The sequence below is a fragment of the Schistocerca serialis genome, chromosome 5, assembly GCF_023864345.2.
Source record: "Schistocerca serialis cubense isolate TAMUIC-IGC-003099 chromosome 5, iqSchSeri2.2, whole genome shotgun sequence".
In the NCBI taxonomy this organism is placed as follows: domain Eukaryota; kingdom Metazoa; phylum Arthropoda; class Insecta; order Orthoptera; family Acrididae; genus Schistocerca; species Schistocerca serialis.
The window spans coordinates 463,033,588-463,054,857 of NC_064642.1; the positions used below are offsets into that span (position 1 = coordinate 463,033,588).

General features: G+C 38.3%; 1 protein-coding gene across 6 annotated transcripts in view; it reads right to left on the bottom strand.

Annotated features, from left to right (window-relative positions):
- Positions 1 to 21,270, bottom strand: part of LOC126480858 (proton-coupled amino acid transporter-like protein CG1139) — a 274,379-nt gene that overhangs the window by 33,213 nt on the left and 219,896 nt on the right. For all 6 annotated transcript variants that reach the window (XM_050104232.1, XM_050104227.1, XM_050104230.1 and 3 more), the window contains exons 4-5: positions 16,648 to 16,798; positions 1,366 to 1,487 (exon numbers count right to left, since the gene is read on the bottom strand). In XM_050104232.1, the coding sequence (XP_049960189.1) occupies positions 1,366 to 1,487; positions 16,648 to 16,798 (273 nt within the window). The remainder of the gene's footprint in view (positions 1 to 1,365; positions 1,488 to 16,647; positions 16,799 to 21,270) is intronic.

The window sequence follows — 21,270 nt, forward strand, 5'->3', positions numbered from 1 at the left end:
TTCAGTTGGCAAAGTATTTGTGGTTTTGTTGTTATTACAATTATGATTTGTTAACTGATTTTCTCACTTGATCTGAGTCAAATTATTAAACACTGTGAATATTTCAGCTGTTTTATGTAATTGTAAAGCTGTGTAACAAAAATAAAAAAATCCCTCAAATTTTAATTCATGCAGTGTCAGTCCCTTTATTTTTATTTATTTATTTATTTTTTTTGTCAAATATGAATACAGATTTAAGCTGGTGTAAATATGCTATCAAGTAAAAGATGTCTATCATTAGAGGAAAATGGTGAATTATATTGAATGAGCAGTGAAGAAATGAACTGCGTGATGACTATTTTCGTTAATACATTCTCATACCAATTAACTGATTTCACTGTAAGAGGGCTATTGGTAAACAGAGAGAAGTATTTTCAAATGTTTTTCTGTCCCTTTGATGTTGTACACAGCAAATAGCAGTATTTTACTGAACAGCCAAGAAATATCAAAAATTTTCCTACGCCAGGAAAACCTAAAATGACACAATATATTTACAGTTCTGGAAATATAGCCAGCTTCTATATCATACACATTGTACGCATTACTTCTAGAAAATACACATATTTTGCAGTTCTTGTTATGTATCCATCAACTGTGCAATACTTCTGCTGCACAATTATTAACATCATTTCATCATTTAATATAAAGTCAAATCATGTAATTCTGTTTCTTAAGTCGAATGTGTAGTGCACGTCCTTTTATCACACATCACACATTGTCTAGTAGCTATGTTACAATTCTCACTTGTCTCACTTGACAAAAAAAGTAGAAAAAGCACACACACACACACACACACACACACAAGTTCAGTACAATTACTTATAATTACTTACTGAAGAAACAAATTATATAACTGATGAAGTTGAAAGATTTTTGTGTAGAAAAGAAAATTCACTTGAGAAAGTTACAAAATTATAAGACAGTACTTACCTTCACCATCTGAAATTTCAGTACTGCTGGTACACACATATAAAAAGCACATACATATCCTAGCTTACAGAATAGATAGCTCCTTCCTTGGGGAAGAGAGAGAGTTAGGGTAGAACAGGTGAAAAGGAAAGGCAGTTCACTCAGACCCCAGGATGAGAGGGACTTATCATTATTGCATGCCCATTCTTTTTGACCTTCCCCAATGTATCCCTCTGTTCTCAGTGAGGCAGAAATTGTTAATTCCAAAAGCTAGGATAGTGTTTTCACTTTTATACATGTCTCTATGCAGTTTTGAAATTTCATGTACTGGAGGTATACTGGGTAGCAATTCTGTCTCATAATTTAGATGAAGCTGAGGGAGCTCGTAAAACCTTAGTGCTAGAGATGCAGACTGACCCTGCATAAGGAGCAGTCTTTCGGAGAAATGGCGGACCCTCTTCAAGAGCAAGCTTCATTGTCTTAGTGTAACTCAGTAGAGGCACCTTTCGTTGTCGGCACATCTGGTACTGTGTCCGGATCTGGGGAAGAAAAAAAATGAAATTGTGAATTCAGTTAATTTTTATTTGAATTCACTAAAACTCATAAGAATTTTTTTAACACTAAACATCCATCCTATTTCAACATGAATGTTTAATACACCTCTATAAAGTACAGTAATGGACATTAAATCTGTTTATGCAGATGGAATTTGTGTTCTGGACTTAAGATATTACTATAAAATATATGATCTACAATACCTAAATAATTCACCAAAATTGTGAAGTAATAATAACAAGTGCATTAACCTTGATAATGAAGATTTTGTAGCTGCTCTGAGTAATAATACATTTAGTTTTAGCTCCATGACTCATACTCCTTCACATAAGCATGTGTTCTGCAACAATACCTTTTTTATTATTTCAAAAGATCCATTGTTTGTGTTGCTGTAGTTATTATTCCATGTCTAAAAGGCTCAAGATGATTTTGTAAACAAATCTTTGTTGTTACATACATGAACCATTTGGGTCGATTTTAAGAGAATATAGTGTCATACATTGTTTCTGGAGAAAGAAGGGATGATATCTTTAAGTATAAAGGCATTAGTGAAGGTTTTGATTTACCTGTAACATAGGGACTGCAAGCAACAGTATGGATGGAAGGGATTAGTGATTTGTCACAAAATGTGCTCTGTATACGATATTTCACATATTACAAGATTTTGAGAGTGTGTGGATTATGAATTCTTAGTTAACAAGACAGCCTTTGTCTGAAGGAAGAATCAGATCACTAATATTTGATCGATGTACACTCCACAAATTTTCATTTGTGATACCACAGACAGTAAGTACGTAACAACTGTAACATTTGGTGAAGGAAGTAAATATCCAAATATTCCCCAAATCCCTCAACATGCAAACTAACCTTATATCTGCAGAAAGAGCTGCAGTCCCCTACCTAAAAACTAATCCTGACCTTATAATCCTACCTGAGGACAAAGGCTCCACCACTATCATTTTGAATTGCGAGGATTACCTGGCAGAAGGACTCTATTAGCTGTCAGATACTTCCAAACCTTGCCACAGTGACCACATTCCAGAAATCCATCAGGATCTCCAGTCCCTCCTCAAATCCTTAGGCTCATCCCAGAACCTCTCCCCAGAGTCCATCTCTCTGCTCACCCCTACCACTCCCTGCACTCCTACCTTCTAGATGCTTCCTAAATCCATAAACCAAACCACCCCCAGGATGTCCTATTGTGGCTGGTTACTGTGCTCCCACTGAGAGAATCTCTGCTCTCATAGACCAACACCTTCAACCTATTACCTGGAACATATCCTCCAATATAAAAGGTACCAACCATTTTCTCCACTGACTCTCCATAGTTCCTATCCTTTTACCACCTGGTGCCCTGCGCATCACTATTGATGCCACCACCCTTTATACTAACATCCCTAATGCCAATGGCCTTACTGCTATTGAACACTACCTTTCCCAATGCCCAATGGATTCCAAACCAACAACCTCGTTCCTGGCTGCCACGACCCACTATATCCTCACCCACAATAACTTCTCCTTTGAAAGCATCACCTGCAAACAAATCTGGGTACGGCTATGGGCACCTGCATGGCACCATCCTATGCCAAGCTATTCATGGGCTATCTAGAGCAGTGGTTCCCAACAGGTGGTCCGCGGACCCCCAGGGGTCCGCGAGCTATGCCAGAGGGGTCCGCAAGATGCTATTAGAATAAAAAATATATTTCATATGATATCAGATTTTTTGTTTTGGCCGTTTCCTGCATGAGCAGAGCTTTAGCAAACACAAACTTCTACGTCTAGTGTCTTCCTAGAGCCAATAATACCGTTCAAAGACGAATTACTGATATGGCAGTGAACATCAAAGAAACATTGCTGGCTAGACTTTGCATGAGTGACATGTACACTCTACAATTGGATGAAAGCACAGACATATCAAAAAAAGCTATAATGTTGGTTTTCGCACGACTATTATGGGAGGACCAAGTGTTCAAAGATTTTCTTTTTCATGCGAACTACTGCATACAACAGCAGACAATATTTTTACTGCATTAAATAATTATCTCAATGAACACAATGTCACCTGGAAAAAATACGTACGCTTGTCGACGGATGGAGCAAAGTCAATGGCTGGCAAAAAACAAAAAAACAGGACTTCTAGCTTGCATCAAAGCAGTAGCCCCTGAGGTGAAATGGACTCACTGTTGTCTCCATTGTGAAGTCTTAGTAGCCAAAAGATTGGCTGAACCTTTGCAAAAGATACTTAATGAAGTAGTTCAAATCATACATAAAACTAAAATCTGCAATCCATATTATTTTCTTCGTTGTGTAAAGAGATCGGCAGTGAGCATGAGAAACTTCTTATTCATACTGAAGTAAGATGGCTTTCTCGAGATAGGATCTTGTCAAGATTTTTAAACTTAGAGACGAGGTTTGTGTCTTCCTTCTTGACACAAAGTAAGCGGATCTTCTCACTAACTTCTCTTGGCTTTGCACAGTTGCATACTTAGCTAATGTGTTTGAACACTTGAATGTGTTAAACTTGAGTTTACAAGGAAAAAATGTAGACATGTTCAAAGTTGAGGATAAGATTAGTGCTATGGTCAAAAAGTGTCAGATCTGGGCGTCAAGGATAGAAAATGAGTCACAAACTAACTTTTCTACTTTAAAACAATTCTTGGAGTCATTAGAGGAGATTTTGCCTGACCAGAGCAAGATCAATGTAGCCGAGCATCTACGCAGCCTAGCCACCACTTTTAGAGAGTATTTCCCTGAACCTGACCCTGATGACAGATGGATTCGAAATCCCTTTAGCTGTGAAAAATAGACAAAATCCAAGGCCTCACTGAAGAAGAGTAAGATCAACTTGTGGATCTGTCCAGCTGTGGTATGATGAGAAACATTTTCATCACTGATAAAATTATAAACTTCTGGGCATCAGTACGCAAGGACTACAACAAACTTGGAGATAAGGCAATGAAAAATATCCTTCGATTTGCAACTACATATCGGTGTGAGCAAGCATTTTGTTCCATGTGTTTCATGAAAAACAAATATAGGAATTGGCTCGACATGCGGTCGGATTTCAGAGTGAAAGTTTCAAGTTTGGAACCTAATATTTCAGAAATAATGGACTCAAAGGTCAGATTGAACTGAAAATTAAAACTGTATACTGATGGAGCACTTTCTTGTAACTGTACTTTTTCAAATAAATAATACCATGAATGAAATTAGTGTCTTCTTATTTTTCACATATGTCTTCTCAATGCCATCTCAAGTGTAGTACACTTGAAAGACCAATACACTCAGTTTTAACTGTTTCTTGTCATTTTCAGTTCATACTCAATTTTTATTTTTTTTAAAGAGTTTGTTATACTAAACACCCAGATTTCAAGACAAAGAGTTTGAGCAATAATCAAAAATTTAACATTAACAATGATGGCTAAATTGAAAAAGTTTTAAGCGCAATATTTTTTCAATAATGGATTGTCAATGTTTTTTCTAAGTACTAAAAATAGAAAACGAATAAAAAGACCTTTAATTTGGCTTTTTAGGTACTTGATACTGTGGTATGGCAAGGTACCAATCATGCTCGATGAGGGGGTCCTCGAGAAAATTTTGTTGGGAACACCTGATCTAGAGAAATCCTTCCTAAAAACTCAGAATCCTAAATCACTCATCTGGCTCAGGTTCATTGTTGACATGTTTGCAATCTGGATCAACAGTGTGGACACCCTATCCACTTTCCTCCAGAACCTCAACTACTTCTCCCCCATTTGCTTCCATGGCCCTACTCAACCCAACAAGCCACCTTCAAAGATGGCTATATCAGTACCTCCATCCATATCAAACCCACTAACCACCAGCAATATCTCCACTTTGACAGCAGCCACCCATTCCATACCTAGAAGTCCCTTCCGTTCAGCATAACTACCCATGGTCGTCACATCTACAGTGACAAATGGTCCCTCTCGAAATATACTGAGGCTGTCACTGAAGCCTTCACCGACTGTAATTATCCTCCCAACTTTGTACAAAAACAAATCTCCCATACTTTATCTTTCAAGTCTCCAGCCACCTCCCAACATCCCACCGTCTGGCTACAGAGGAGCATTTCCCTCATAACTCAGTAACACAGCATTTCCCTCGTAACTCAGTAACACCCAGCACTGGAGCAACTGAATTACATTCTCTACCAGGGTTTCAATTACCTCTCGTTGTGTCCTGAAATGAGAAATGTCCTGGCCACCATCTTTCCCACCCCTCCCACAGTGGTATTCCACCGTCTACCAAACTTACACAATATACTCATCCATCCCCACACAACCCCTGCTCCTAACCCATTACCTCATGGCTCATCCCCTGTAAAAGACCTAGATGCAAGATCTGTCCCATACATCCTTCCACCACCACTTACTCCAGGCCGGTCACAGACATTACATATCCCATCAAGGGCAGGGCTACCTGTAAAACCAGTGATGTGATCTGCAAGCTAAGCTGCAACCACTGTGCTGCATTCTATGTGAGTATGACAACCAACAAGCTGTCTGTCTGCGTGAATGACCATCAACAAACTGTGGCCAAGAAACAAGTGGACCACCCTGCTGCTCAGCATGCTACCAAACATGACATCCCTCATTCCAATGCCTGCATCACAGCCTGTGCCATGTGTATCCTTTCCACCAACACCAGATTTTCTGAATTGCGTAGGTGGGAACTTCCCTGCAATACGTCCTACATTCCTGTAAGCCTCCTGGCCTCAACCTTCATTAGTCACTGTCATCATCCATCCAGCCCCTTCCCTGTTCCTATCCCAGCATCACACATCCCTCATTCCACCATTGCACCCAATCTTTTTGCTGCTCTCCTTTTCCACTACTCCCCCCTGCCCTCAGTATAACCTGCAGCACTTCGATGTCTGCCACCCCCATCCTAGTACCCCTCCCTGCCCCAGGACCTTCCTTACACCCATCCAGTCACCACTGCCATCATGCACTTGTGCTGCTGCTCGAAGTGTACTGGCGCTGCTGCTCATAGTGTAGTTTCAGTCACCTGAGACTGCAGAGGTGTGTGTGAGTATATTGTCACATCCCATCCTGGATTTTCCATTGTTAAAAATTAAGAATTTGTAAAATTTTTGGCATCCTCCAATGCTTTATGATAGTGATAATTTTTGCTTATGTGCAGACTGCAGTGTGGTGATTCATCCAGATTAGTTTAAAGTCTAGCAACTTTTGTCTTCTTTCTTACGTATGTGTGGTACGTATGCTTTTAATTTCTCAAGTAGACTTGCTCCTCACATTCGTTAACCCCTAAAGTGTAAAGAATTGTTAAGAGATTTATAATTGGAAGTTAAATTTCAGGTATTAATGTCTCTTATATTATCATATTCTTCACAATTAGCAAACACAGTAGTGATACAAGGTCTAATGATTAGACAGTTTGATACTGATCAGGAAGCTTTTCAAGCACAAGTGACACTTCAAAGGTATCTGATCAATTCTGATAATGAAATACAAAGGCTAATAATGTTTGTAATTAATACTCAAGTCGGTCGAAAGCTTTGCCTTATTTTTGGACACACCTTCAGTTTTGATTTGGTGACTGTCAGTTATGGCTCTGAGAAGCACTGTTCCAATTTGGAATTTGCTTCTGGAAGACAAAAATCATGCATGTGATATCAGAGCTCTCACAGACCAGATTTTACAGTTTACATCTAAAAAACAGGGACACATCAAGGTAATAAAACATTAAATGGTGATAGTGTGAGTTATAAGCTTGTCTTGTTATGATACCAGGTGTTATCATGATGATGACAAACATTCACAGAGGATACTGAAAGGAAAATGTATCAGTTCAAGATAGGAAATCCCAAAGCCATTCAAATTATATTGCCAGCAGTGAGGATTCTTTTCAGGAGGTCCTCTTCAGCTTCAGCAGGTGTCTCATACACATGACTGTTCCTATTACCCAACTGGAAAACATGAAATGAGGTCAGATGATGTGAATGAACTGGCCATAAAACATAACCTTTTTATTTTATTTTTGCCATCCACTTTTCAGAGAACATGTGATATAGGTGCTCATGAGTAATTTGTGGACAGTGAGCTGGGGTTTCATTATGTTTGAAAGGCAACCTCCTAACAACATGGGGAATATGTCTCTCAGAACAACAGTGTATGTTGGTGACTCCAAACCATAGTGCAACTTAGTATTATTCACGTAACTGACAACGCAAAACTTTGATCTTGAACACTCAGGAGTGCACGAAACCATGCTTAGACTAACACTTGATCATAATAACAACAGTGGTCTGTGTCATTTTCATGTAAAACTCCACACCTGTCTGCTAGTGTCATCAGACAATGGCATGTTGTAGCTGCACTAACAAGTGCTCAAGTTGTGTGAATCCTATAGCTGCAGTATGAATGTGCCCTTGGACTGATCACAAGTGGGTTACTGTGTAAACTGTGTACAGTGATATCATGAAGGCAATTAATCCTACAACGTGGTCCAAATATTGGGAACAAAGTTGCGACATGTTACATATAGGAATGAAATCTCCTCATTCCTTACCTTATCAGTCCACCTAATTTTCTTTAGCACCACATCTAAAATGCCGCGATTCTCTTCTTTTCTGGTTTTCCCACAGTCCATGTTCCACTACCATACAATCCTGTGATCAAAACGTACATTTTCAGAAATTGCTTCCTCAAATTAAGGCTTACGTTTAACCTCTGTTGATCAGGAATGCCTTTTTTGCCATTGCTAGTCTGCTTTTGCTGTCCTCCTTGCCCCATCTGCCATAGGTTATTTTGCTGCCTAGGTAGCAGAATTCCTTAACTTCATCTAATGCATGACCATCAATCCTAATGTTAACTTTTTTCCTGTTCTCATTTCTGCTTCTTCTTATTACTTTCATCTGTCTTCAATTTACTCTCAATCCGTATTCTGTACTCAGCAGTCTGTTCATTCCATTCATCAGATCTTGTAATTCTTCTTCACTTTCACTGAATGTAGCAATGTCATCAGAGAATCTTATCATTGGCATCCATTCATATTAAATTATAATTTCCATATAGCGGAGATCCTGAGTCACAAATGGACACAACAAAAATAGTTTCACAATGTTACATTCCATCCTGGATTTTCCATTGTTCGATTAAATTTTAATTCAACTGTTTAACCTTTGTTTTATTCCCATCATTGTTTCTTGGATGTATAAATTGAACAGTAGAGGCAAGAGACTACATCCTTGTCTTACACCCTTTTTAATCCAAGAACTTTCTGTTTGATGTACCACTCTTGTTATTCCCTGTTGGCTCTTGTACATGTTGTATATTGCCCATCTTTCCCTATAGCTTACCCCTATTTTCCTCAGAATTTCGAACATCTCGCTCCATTTCACATTGTTGACTGCTTTTTCCAGTTTGTAGTATCCTATGAACATATCTTGATTTTTTTGTAGTCTTGCTTTCATTATCAGCTGTAATGTCAGAACTGCGCCTCTGGTACCTTTACCTTTCCTAATGCCAATGTGATCATCATCTAATATGTACTCAGTTCTCTTTTCCATTCTTCTGTATACTATTCTTGTCATCAACTTGGATGCATGAGCTGTTAAGCTGATTATGTGATAATTCTTGCACTTGTCAGCTCTTGCAGCCTTTGAAATTGTGTGGATGACATTTTTCCTAAAGTTAGATAGTATATTGCCCAACTCATACATTCTGCACACCAACATAAATAGTTGTTTTGTTGCCATTTCCCCCAGTGATTTTAGAAATTGTGATGGAATGTTATCTATCCCTTCTGCTCTTATTTCATCTTAAATCTTCCAATGTTCTTTTAAATTCTGATTCTAATACTGGATCCCCTATCTCTTCCCTATTGACTCCTGTTCTTCTTCAATCACACCACTCAACTTTTTTCCCCTAAAGAGGCCTTCAACATACTATTTCCATCTGTCTGCTCTTTCCTCTGTATTTAACAGTGGAATTCCCACTGCATTCTAAAATGTTACTACTCTAGCTTTTAATTTCATCTAAGGTTGTTTTGACATTTGTATATGCTGCATCTGTCATTCCAACAATTGTTTTTTGTTCGATTTCTATATGTTTTTAAACAGCTATTTCATCTTAGCTTCCCTGCACTTTCTATTTATTTCATAAAAGTGAGTTGCATTTTTTACTCCTGAATTTCCCTGAACAATTTTGTATTTCCTTCTTTTGTCAATCAACTGAAGGATTTCTTCTGTTAACCATGATTTCTTCGCACTTGTCTTCTTTGTAGCCATGTTTTTCTTTCCAACTTTTGTGATTTCCTGTTTTGGAGATGTCCATTCCTCTTCAGTTGAACTACCTATTGAGTTATTCCTTAGCACAGCATCTACAGCCATAGAGAACTTCAATTGAACTTCTTCATTCTTTACTACTTCCATATCCCACTTCTTTGCATATTGAGTCTTCCTGGATAGTCTCTTCAGCTTCAGCTAACACTTCATCACTACTATATTGTGATCTGAATCTATATCTGCTCCTGGGTATACCTTACAACCCAGTATCGGATTTCAGAATCTCTGCCTGACCATGTTATAACCTAACTTCCCATATCTCCCAGCCTCTTCCAAATATATCTCCCTCCCTTGTTATTCTTGAACAGAGTACTTGCTATTAACACACGCTTTCTGTTACACCTGCTATTCATAACAAATGCTACTCCCATTATACCATTCTCTTCTGTTGTTGATATTATCCAATACTCATCTGACCAGAAATCCTTGAGTTCTTTCCATTTCACTTCTCTGACCCCCATTATATCTAGACTGAGTCTTTGCATTTCAATCTTCAGATTTCCTAGCTTGCCTAGCACATTCAAACTTTGGACATTCCACACCTTGACTCCTTGAACTTCATTAGTTCATTTGTTATTCAATCTTTTCCTCATGGTCACCTCCCCCTTGGCAGTGCCCTCAAGGAGATCTGAAGGGGGTCTATTCTGAAATCTTTTGCCAATGGAGAGATCATCATGACACTTTTCAATTACAGGTCTTATGTCCTGTGGTTACAACATATGCCTTACTGCAGTGGTTTCCACTACCTTCTGCATCTTCATGCTGTTGATCATTGCTGATACTTCTGCCTTTAGGGGCTGTTTCCCACACCAAGGGCAAGAGAGTGCCCTGAACCTCTGTCCACTCCTCTGTCCTCTTTGACAAGGCCATTGGCAGAATGAGGGTGACTTATTTTACCAGAAGCTGATGATTTTTATTCAAAATTTAAGCAGTGGTGGTGTTAGAACCCAGAAACAAAGATGTTTTGATTACTAATCAAAGACACTACCCCTAGATCATGGCCTCAAGAGATAAGCCACTGCAAATGTGAAATGCTGGTACATTAATAACTGGTGTAACCACCAGAACACTGAATGCAAGCAAGAAAACGTGCGTGCACTGTGTTGTACAGCTGTTGGATGTCAATTTCGGGGATGGAGTTCCATCTCAGTTGCATTTGATGGTCTATACAGGGGCAATTAAAGCTGGGTGTGGATGACACTGGAGTTGCCATCTGATGATGTCCCTTATGTGCTCAACTGAGGACAGATCTGGTGATCAAGCAAGCCTAGGCAACATGTCGACACCCTGTAGAGAATGTTGTGCTACAACAGTAGTATGTGAGCAAGCCTGTTGGAAAACATTCCCTGGAATACTATTCATGAATGGCAGCACAACAGGTCGAATCTTCAGATTAAGATACAAATTTGCAAACCGGGCGTGTCATGCAGGCACGTTGGTTGCATGCCCTCAACTGGCTTCCTTCTAACCAACACAAGGCCATCACTGGCACTGAGGCAGAACCACCTTTATTCAGAAAATTCAACAGACCCCCACCCTGCCTTTCAATGAGCTCTTGCTTGACACCACTGAAATTGCAAACACTGGTTTGGGTTCAGTGGAAGAGCTGTCCTTGAAGTAACTGATTTGTAACAGTTCTTTGTGTCACTGTGCTGCCAACTGCTGTTCAAATTGCTGCCATAGCTGCAGTAAGATGCATCAGAGCCATACACAAAACAAATGGTCTTCCGTCTTGGTAGTGACACCTGGCCATGCGGCCATTCTCATGATCACCTCTGCCAGCAATCATGTTCACTGGCTACAATCCTGCCAAGTCTTTCTGCAGCATCATAGAAGGATCCTCCAGCTTCTCACAGCCCTATTACGGGACCTCATTCAAACTAAGTAGACCGAGCGAGGTGGCGCAGTGGTTAGACACTGGACTCGCATTCGGAAGGACGACGGTTCAATCCCGCGTCCGGCCATCCTGATTTAGGTTTTCCGTGATTTCCCTATATCACTCCAGGCAAATGCCGGGATGGTTCCTCTGAAAGGGCACGGCCGACTTCCTTCCCCATCCTTCCCTAATCCGATGAGACCGATGACCAAGCTGTCTGGTCTTCCCCAAACCAACCAACCAACCAACCAAACTAAGTGAGGTGTTGATAATGGCATCTTTGTTGCCTTAAAGGCATTCTTGACTAATGTCAGCTCATTACTAGCACCACTCTGGAATTATGCAATGGATGTGAAATCTGAACAGACATCATCTTCCAGATGCCTACCTACTTTCATTCATTTTCGATAGCTCCTCCTTGATGTTATGATTTTTTTCTCTAAGTGTATCACAAAAACTGCTTTTCAGTGGTCTGTAGATGATTGTACAGAATTCATATTAATTTTGGAGATGAGTTGTGTGTAACTTTTGGGTGTAAGTTGTCTAACTTCAATATTAATGTAATCAGTTACATCTAAGGAATGAAACATTTACCTTGCCTGGAAATGCCATCATTTATGTGGGTGCTGCTCATGGTGAGAAGTACTGTATTTGTTAGTAGTACTTGTTTCCTATCTGACTGATTTTCTCTAACAAAGAAATTGTTCTTAAGTTCCAAAAACTCAGACTCCAATATTGGAGTTCTTACACTTCACTTCCTAGTATAGGTGCTCCTTAACTGTTTTTACCTCCTAGAGTAAGCTGTGAACTATGCTATCATAATACAAGACTCAGGAATAATTTTTATGGACTGTGCCTTTGTGTCTGCTGTTCAGAGTGTAGTTATGTATTATGGTACAAAAGTATTCAGTTCCTGTCAAACATAAAACAAGGAACTGAGAATCCCAGACCATTCAAAAAAAATTTAAAAGATATCTCATTACACACCCTTTTCATAAATTATCTGAATATCTAAATTCAAAGATTAAAAAGTGCTGGTAGCTACATGGCAACTATGGCAACTAGCAGTGTTCATTGTAAAGCTGCATGACAAATATTGGTAGTAATCTACTGTCAACTGAACTCTGTGTTTACAAAAGCAGGTAACCATTTTCGTCTAAATAATTTGTATGTTATCAAGTAATTATTACGCTAAAAGAGCAGCTGTTAATGTAACAGAGAAAGGAACATCTTTTTTACTAGCAGTTTCTTTCTAATTATTTGGTTAAATTTTGCTGGCATCAGCAAGAATATCATTAAGCAAAATGGTGATACCTTATTGTTAAGAAAGAGAGTAGATTAAATATTTGTGATTTTCTTGTAGTTTTTAATGTCAGCTTTGACTCATTACAGAATCAGAATATTATTAACTCATTTTGTACATAAATAACTCAAATGTTCAAATGTGTGTGAAATCTTATGGGACTTAACTTCTAAGGTCATCAGTCCCTAAGCTTCCACACTACTTAACCTAAATTATCCTAATGACAAACACACACACCCATGCCTGAGGGAGGACTCAAACCTCTGCCAGGATCAGCGGCACAGTCCATGACTGCAGTGCCTTAGACCGCTCAGCTAATCCCGTGCGGCCATACATAACTAGTTGATTTAATGTACAGGAGACTTGTCAGTATAAGTAATATAACTGAGAGACATATAATGTGTCAAAGAAAATAGGAGGGCAGTTTGAACTGTTATCAGAACAAAACAGGAAAAGAAGTACTTACATCACTGAAACTTTTATTTTTTCAATGTAGTCTCCTTGTAGGTTAATGCGCTTGGTCCAGTGATGTTCCAGTGCCTTGATCCCATCTTGAAAATGAGTTTCCTCAAGGCCTGCAAAATAGTTGTCAACTTCGGCTATCAAGTCTTTGTTTGAAGTGAATATTTGTCCACCAAGAAAAATGTTCACTTTTGGGAAAAGATGGAAGTTTGACAGAGCCATATCAGGTGAATAAGGTGGGTGTGGCAGCAATTCATACCTTAGTTGGTGTAATTTTGCCATGGCGATGGCATGTGTGCATTGTCTTGATGGAAGATGACTTTCTTCATTGCTAAACCTGGCCTCTTTTTGCTTATCTTTTGTTACAATTTGTCCAGTTTTTGCCCAGTGGGGAGATAATCGACAAACAGAATCCCCTTCGCAACCCAGAACACTGATGCCATGACCATTCCCACCAAAGGAATTGTCTTTGCTTTCTCTGGTGGCAGAGAATCAGCATGTTTTCACCACTTTCGCTGTTGTTTTGTCTCTGGGTTATAGTAGTGCATCCAAGTTTCATTTGTGGTCACAAACCAGTGCAAAAAATCTTGTTCATTTCTCCTAAAATGGGTCAAACATTGTTCTGATATGACCATTCTCATGCGTTTCTGATCCAACATCAAGGAGTCGTGGCACCCATCTTTGCGGATAATTTTTTGTTTTCTAATTTTTCAGTTAAAATGTGATAAATCCTTCAAGATGACATCTGGCAAGCATGAGCAATTTCATGCATTTTCAATTGGCGATCCTCCATGACCATTTTGTGCACTTCTGCAATGATTTCTGGAGTAATGACACATCTTAGTCAACTATTGCACAGATAATAATCTAGGCTCTCCTGACCAAATTTTAATTCATTTGTCCACTTGGCAACAGTTGAATTTGAAGGTGCGGAGTCCCACAGTGTATTCTGGAAATTGAAATGAATATCCCTTGCTTTCATACTTTTCCTTATGAATCATTGCTTGAATCTCGATTTTTTTAAAATTTTTTTTTGTGCTAGTGCTGACCTCTCGTGGTGATTGTGAGAACTTTTCAAACCACCCTCATACTAAAATCAATCTTAATTTACAAGTATCTGTATAGGTTTATTACGTTATACTTCGCAAAGGAATCTTTATCCCACTTGAAAATTCAGTGACTGAATAATTACATTTTCTCACAGGAATAATGTAATTTTCTTTTCAGTAAACCTAGGTCCATACTGTGAAAGTTTTTCGCTTTTAATATGTTATAAATTTCTATAGCCATGTACTGAGGAATCTGGAAAAACAGTTGTAATCTGTGGGATGGTAACACAAATTATCCTTGTATCTTGTTTTGAACATACCATGAAAATGGTTTTCTACAAATAATTCTGAATTTTTGTATAAAAATAAAGAGTTCATAAGTATAAATACATGGAACAGTCAAAAATGTAGATCCCTGAACAGTGTTTGCCATGTATCCCTAAGCTTAATATTACACATATTTCAAATAATACGTTTCTTGTAATAACATTAACCTATTTGCATTGCTTGTATTCTTCAAGAAGAATATTCCATATCTTAGAACAGATTCAAAGTAGCTGTGATAAACAACTTTTCTAGTGTCCATGTCTCTTTCTTAGGGCAATACTGTCATTACAAATGCAAGATTGTTTAACTAGTTTGCCGAGTAACTTACACAAGAATACCAGGGTATTTTTTCCCCTAAAAATGCCCCATGAATTTGACAAGTTCTTGATTTTTACAGGTTATTTGGAAGGTATTTGATTTTGAATTGTTAGTTTTATTCTGTGTTGATTGGGTGTTTGTCATGTTTAGTCCATTTAGATCAAACCCGTGTTTTGAGCTGTTTAGGGTGTCAATGGCTCTATCGGGAATTTGTCCTTCAATGAGTACAGATATGTCCTCTGCAAATAAAACTGAGTTGGATCTTATAATCAGAGGTAAATCATTTATATAAAATAAAAAGAGGATTGGGTGTAACATGGAACCTTTTGGGACTCCCTGTGAAATAATTTTTCAGTGTGAGAAACAATTTTCCCTGTACTTGAAATTACAACTACCCTTTGCTTTCTATCTGTTAAATATGATTCAATGTGCTTTGAACCATTTGTGTGTGTGTGTGTGTGTGTGTGTGTGTGTGTGTGTGTGTGTGTCTATTTTTGATGAAGGCCTTAACAGCCTAGATATGTAATTGTGAGAGTGTTTTTGTTGTGCCTATCTGTGACTCGGCATCTCCACTATATGGTGAGCAGCCACTTTCCTTCTCGTATCATTGTTACATTCCCTCCTGGATTTTCCATTGTTAGATTCTAATAAGGGATCTCTAAGTGCAAAATATACTTCAGTTGCTGGGAGTTAAGCACTACACTCTCTCGGCACAATAATCTTAAATTATAGATTGCATATTGTTGTAGTTGGGATCATGCAAACCTATGTCACGAATTATCCAACACTCAAAGAGTGTTCAATAGTACTCTGAGCAATCCGCTGTGAATCTTGTAAGCAGTGGAAGTATTAAATGTGATCATAGTGAATTTTTGTTCCATTTGTTGGGAGTTGTCATCACTGATAGCAGCGATAAAAAAAAAGTGACAAAGTTTACATAAGGGAATGAGACACACAATTTGCAGGATACACACATCCTCCAAGAGCAAAGCACATATATGTACATACTGCAGCTGTCACCTGGAACTGGCAGCACTGCAATCCCCCCTATGCCTTGATCTACATGAACTGTCATCGCTCATGAATTCGACTATAGCATATACAGATGAAGCACTATTAATCAGTGTTGATGGAATGATCATCTGTTTAATCTTATCTTATGAACACTGAATTATGTGGCACAGTAGATGGTGATCTAACAGAGTGAGATTGTCATTGATGACCTGAAAACTGTTTTACTACAAATAAAAGCAATTAACAATGTTTATCATATTGTCTACTTCAATCTACATACAAATCAGTGAGCAGCAAACTGAAAGTTTCCAATTAGTTATTATTAACAGATTGCATGTGTGATTCAAATGAAATAAAGAATGAAGGTCCAGAGATGAACCATGGTTTATCAGCGGTGCATAACTTAATGAAGCAGTACACTGGAATTGATAAGAGATTTGAAGCGATAAACATAGGTACTTACTAATACATGCAAACAGTATGTGCAGATTACGCCAACAATTACAGTTCCTACAGCCCCAACAATGAGTCCAGCATTGTGGAAGGCCATTGGCATGGCCAAGATGCCTGTACCGAGACTGCCTTTTAAGATGTGCACAAGGGTCTCCATATTCCTGCGAAAATATGTTGTCTGGTGGTCAGTAAAACAATTTATAGTAGAATTTTCAAATTCAGTTTTAGAATTATCATGTAAAAGATGTACAGAAATGTTTTGTTTCCTATTATAACAGCAATTACTGCAGAACAGTACTACATCTGTTTCAAAACCAACAATACATGGACTTGCTCCACTCATTTAACATTATAATGATGAATACATTTTGAAACAGTATCCATGTGAATATGGCTTTGTTACGTGTTTCTATGCTGCACACATCAATTTGTATAGGATGAGTGGTTGCCTTTCCCTATTTTTTGCATTTAAACATTCTTACATTCTTTTCATGCCATTAACAAAGGTGCAAATGAGTCCTTCAAACTGTTTGAAAGACTGTTAAATAAATAAAGGCGTGTGCCACAAAATAATAAAAATGTAATGGACTTCTGTGCTTGTAAACAATCTAAGCAAACAGCTGCTATCACCACCTTGGAAGGATTCAAATACATTTTATTTCTGGTACCAATATCAGCTACATAGCAGCCATCATTTGATGACCCAGTATGCTATATCAGGAGATGTATTTGTGATGATGCTGCCTGGTGTTGCAATTATGTCATTGCTAAAACTACTGTTTAGAAAGAAACTATAGAAAGAAAAATTGATAGTAATTTACAAAGCAGGTACTGCAGAACAAAAGACTGAATACTTCCTGGAGGGCTTCAAATCCTGTTTTTTCCCTGGAAGAAGATTAAGAAGAGATTAAACAGAGAGAGCTAAATGGATGGATAACAACTTGTATTAATGTATACTGAGTGAGGAAAAGAGGGCTCTACCTAATTCAGAGTGCAGGTTGTTACTAATAGCTGAAAACAAGCTACCACAGCTAGGGTAAAATTATTATTGTTATAAAAAATGCAAAACAGACACTATGCACAAAATGTAATACTCTCTTAAGAATAAAGCAAAAACAATCTGGGATCATTATTAAAAAAATAAAAACATTTACATGGAAGAAATTGAGTTCCTATGACAGAAATTAGGACACACTGAAGTCAGTGGTCACAAATTCAGCAATTAATTTCCAACAGTAGCAAAACAAATGGAACCCAATAATAATCAAGCAAATACAGATGCACTGGTTTACTCTGGCAGACTCTGTATATATTTGTACACTATGCGATTGAAAGTATCCCGACTCCCCCAAAAACATACGTTTTTCATATTAGGTGCATTGTGCTACCACCTGCTGCCAGGTACTCCACATGAGCGTCCTCAGTAGTCATTAGGTATAATGAGAGAGCAGGGTCGGGCGCTCCACGGAAGTCACGGACTTTGAACGTGGTCAGGTGATTGGCTCTCACTTGTGTCATATGTCTGTACGCGAGATTATCACACTCCTAAACATCCCTAGGTCCTCTGTTTCCGATGTGATAGTGAAGTGGAAATACGAAGGAACATACACAGCACAAAAGCATAAAGGCTGACCTTGTCTGACTGACAGGTACTGCCAACAGCTGAAGAGGGTCGTAGTGTGTAATACGCAGACAACTATCCAGACAATCACACGGGAATTCCAAAGTGCACCAGGTTCCACTGTAAGTACTATGACAGTTAGGTGGAAGGTGAGAAAACTTGGATTTCATGTTCGAGCTGCTGCTCATAAGCCACACATCATGCCTGTAAATTACAAATGACGCCTCGCATGATGTAAGGTGCATAAACATTGGACAATTGAGCAGTGAAAAAACATTGTGTGGAGTGATGAATAATGGTACACGATGTGGTGATCCAATGGCAGGGTGTTGGTATGGTGAATGCCTGTTGAACATCATCTGCCAGCATGTGTAGAGCCAACAGTAAAATTTGGAGGCGGTGGTGTTACAGTGTGATTGTGTTTTTCATGTAGGGGGCTTGCACCCCTTGTTTTGCATAGCACTATCACAGCACAGGCCAACATTGATGTTTTAACCACTTTCTTGCTTCCCACTGTTTAAGAGTAATTCGGGGATGGCGACTGCATCTTTCAACACGATGGAGCACCTGTTCATAAAGCACGGCCTGTGGCGGAGTGGTTACATGACAATAACATCCCCGTAATGGACTGGCCTGCTTGGAGTCCTGACCTGAATCCTATAGAACACCTTTGGGATGTTTTGGAATGCTGACTTCATGCCAGGTCTCACTGAATGACATCGATACCTTTCCTCAGTGCAGCACTCCGTGAGGAATGGGCTGCCATTCCTCACGAAACCATCCAGCACCTGATTGAATGTATGCCTGGGAGAGTGGAAGTGAATAATCAAGGCTAAGGGTGGGGCAACACCATATTGAATTCCAGCTTTACCGATGGAGGGTGCCATGAACTTTTTAAGTCATTTTCAGCCAGGTGTCCAGATACTTTTGATCACATAGTGTACATTCATGTATTCATTCATTGTACATTCATTCATTCACATGTTATGTTCAGTAAAGCCTACCATGAATGAGAGCTTATAGTGATGAGAAATTAGTCAAGTTACATATTCACAGACAGAAGCAACCACTGTGGTGACTTCTGTAGTGTGCGTTGACAACACATTATGATTAATGACAAAGTTTTCACATTAATGATCATGCAAATCAAAGCCACTCCTCATCCACTGAGTTGCTATTTTATGTCTTTTACTTCATACTAAACATATGAATTTTCACTGATTTCTGTATACTGTAAAAGCCAACAACATGTGCACATAATCCAGTTAACATTCATTATACAAATCTTTATATTCTGATAACTGTTGAAGGAGTTGCATAAGGTTCTCTCTTACTTTGGTATTGAATGTCTGGGGATTTCCAATTTCCAGTATGATTTATTTATTTATTGGGCATATATTTGATCAAATCATTGATATAGGTTATGCTTATTTTGTACATTATTACAGTTTTAAATGCGTGTTATATTACAGTAAAGGTGACTACTGGCAGCTTGTTAAGGACTTTTGCACCAAATTACAAAAAACCATTCTAAACCCTAGACAAGGATGCACCAGTCTATGGCTATGAATAATATTCTTACTGCTTGCTTCTTACTTACAGTGAATAAATGCTTTTTTGAGCATAGATACATTGAGCCTGAAGACTACACCATGGAGAAGTAGTGAGCAAAAATATTCTAGCGGTCACATCAGCAGGTCAACAAAGTGAGAGAGACTTTTGAGTTTAACACACCAGAACTGAGGTTTTTGGTTAACTTATCCCATGTTGCTTTCACTTAATTTCATTATCCATCTCAGTACCTAGGAACACAAGCCATTTTATCTACTGTGTGCCCATTGATCTCAACATATAGGACATGTAGGTCATTTGTATGTATTTAAAATTGCTCAATATGAGGCTTTACAAGATTATGGGTTAAGATGTTTGCTATGAACCAGTCCTACCTGTAGCTGTGTTCTGCTAAGACACAAATGGTTGCTTGTGTGTATCACTATTGGGACTGTGTTTTAATGAAACCTATCAAAAGTAGATGATAGAGAACATTATAAATAGAGACAAGGGTTACCCTTTAAGCAAGATTTGGGACCCTGTTTTATCTCTGACATTAAAAAAACAACAGTCACTGATTCATCGGGCATAATATATTGACAGTAGTACTCAATGATGATTCTTCATTTTGTCTGTTTTTGCCACTAGGGCACTGTACCTTCACTTGCATCAGATGGCAGCAGCAATGATTTCTGGTGTAAGAGCTGTTGGTCTTTCATGCCCTTCACAGTAAGAATAAGTTCCAGCAAGATTAGCATACAGCATTCTCACCTGAAGAAAAGTGTCATACGGAAATCTCACCTGAAGACAGTTGTCATGTGGAAATATTGTATTCAGATGCTTGCATGATTCAGCTGTAGACCGGAGAATGATAACATCAGTTAATGTACCAGAAAAGCGCACAAAGTCACTTTTAACATTTTATTTTTGCTAGTATAAGTTTATGATCTACTTAAGTGAAGGCCTTGAAGCAATCATGGGAGATCAGTTTTTAACTTTTCGTGTTTATATCTATGTTTGGAATATCATATATTTCTTTCTCCTGTAGATAAGTCTTTCTGGAAGTCAACTTTATCTACTGTTAAAAGGTTACTGTCAGAAAAGTCATTCAGTATTCTGATAAAAGCTGCCTCTTCAAAATTTTTTAAGAACACAGGAAGGAGGCATGCTGGTCTACAGTTAGAGATTATTTGCATATTACACTTTTATAAGGGGTTTTACTACTGCATATTTAATTATTTCAAGCTTAATATGTCGACCCATTTACTTTGTGTGCATGTACAATTCTGTTTCTTCCCATTTGGAACCTTTTTTTTTTCTTTTCTGCATTCAATCAATTGGAAAGAAATACCATTGTATATTCACATAAAGGTTGTCATTTTGTATTTATGTAATGATTACTAGTGAAGAGTAATGAATATTTGGTTACATGTACATTGGTGAGACTTTATGATTACAGAT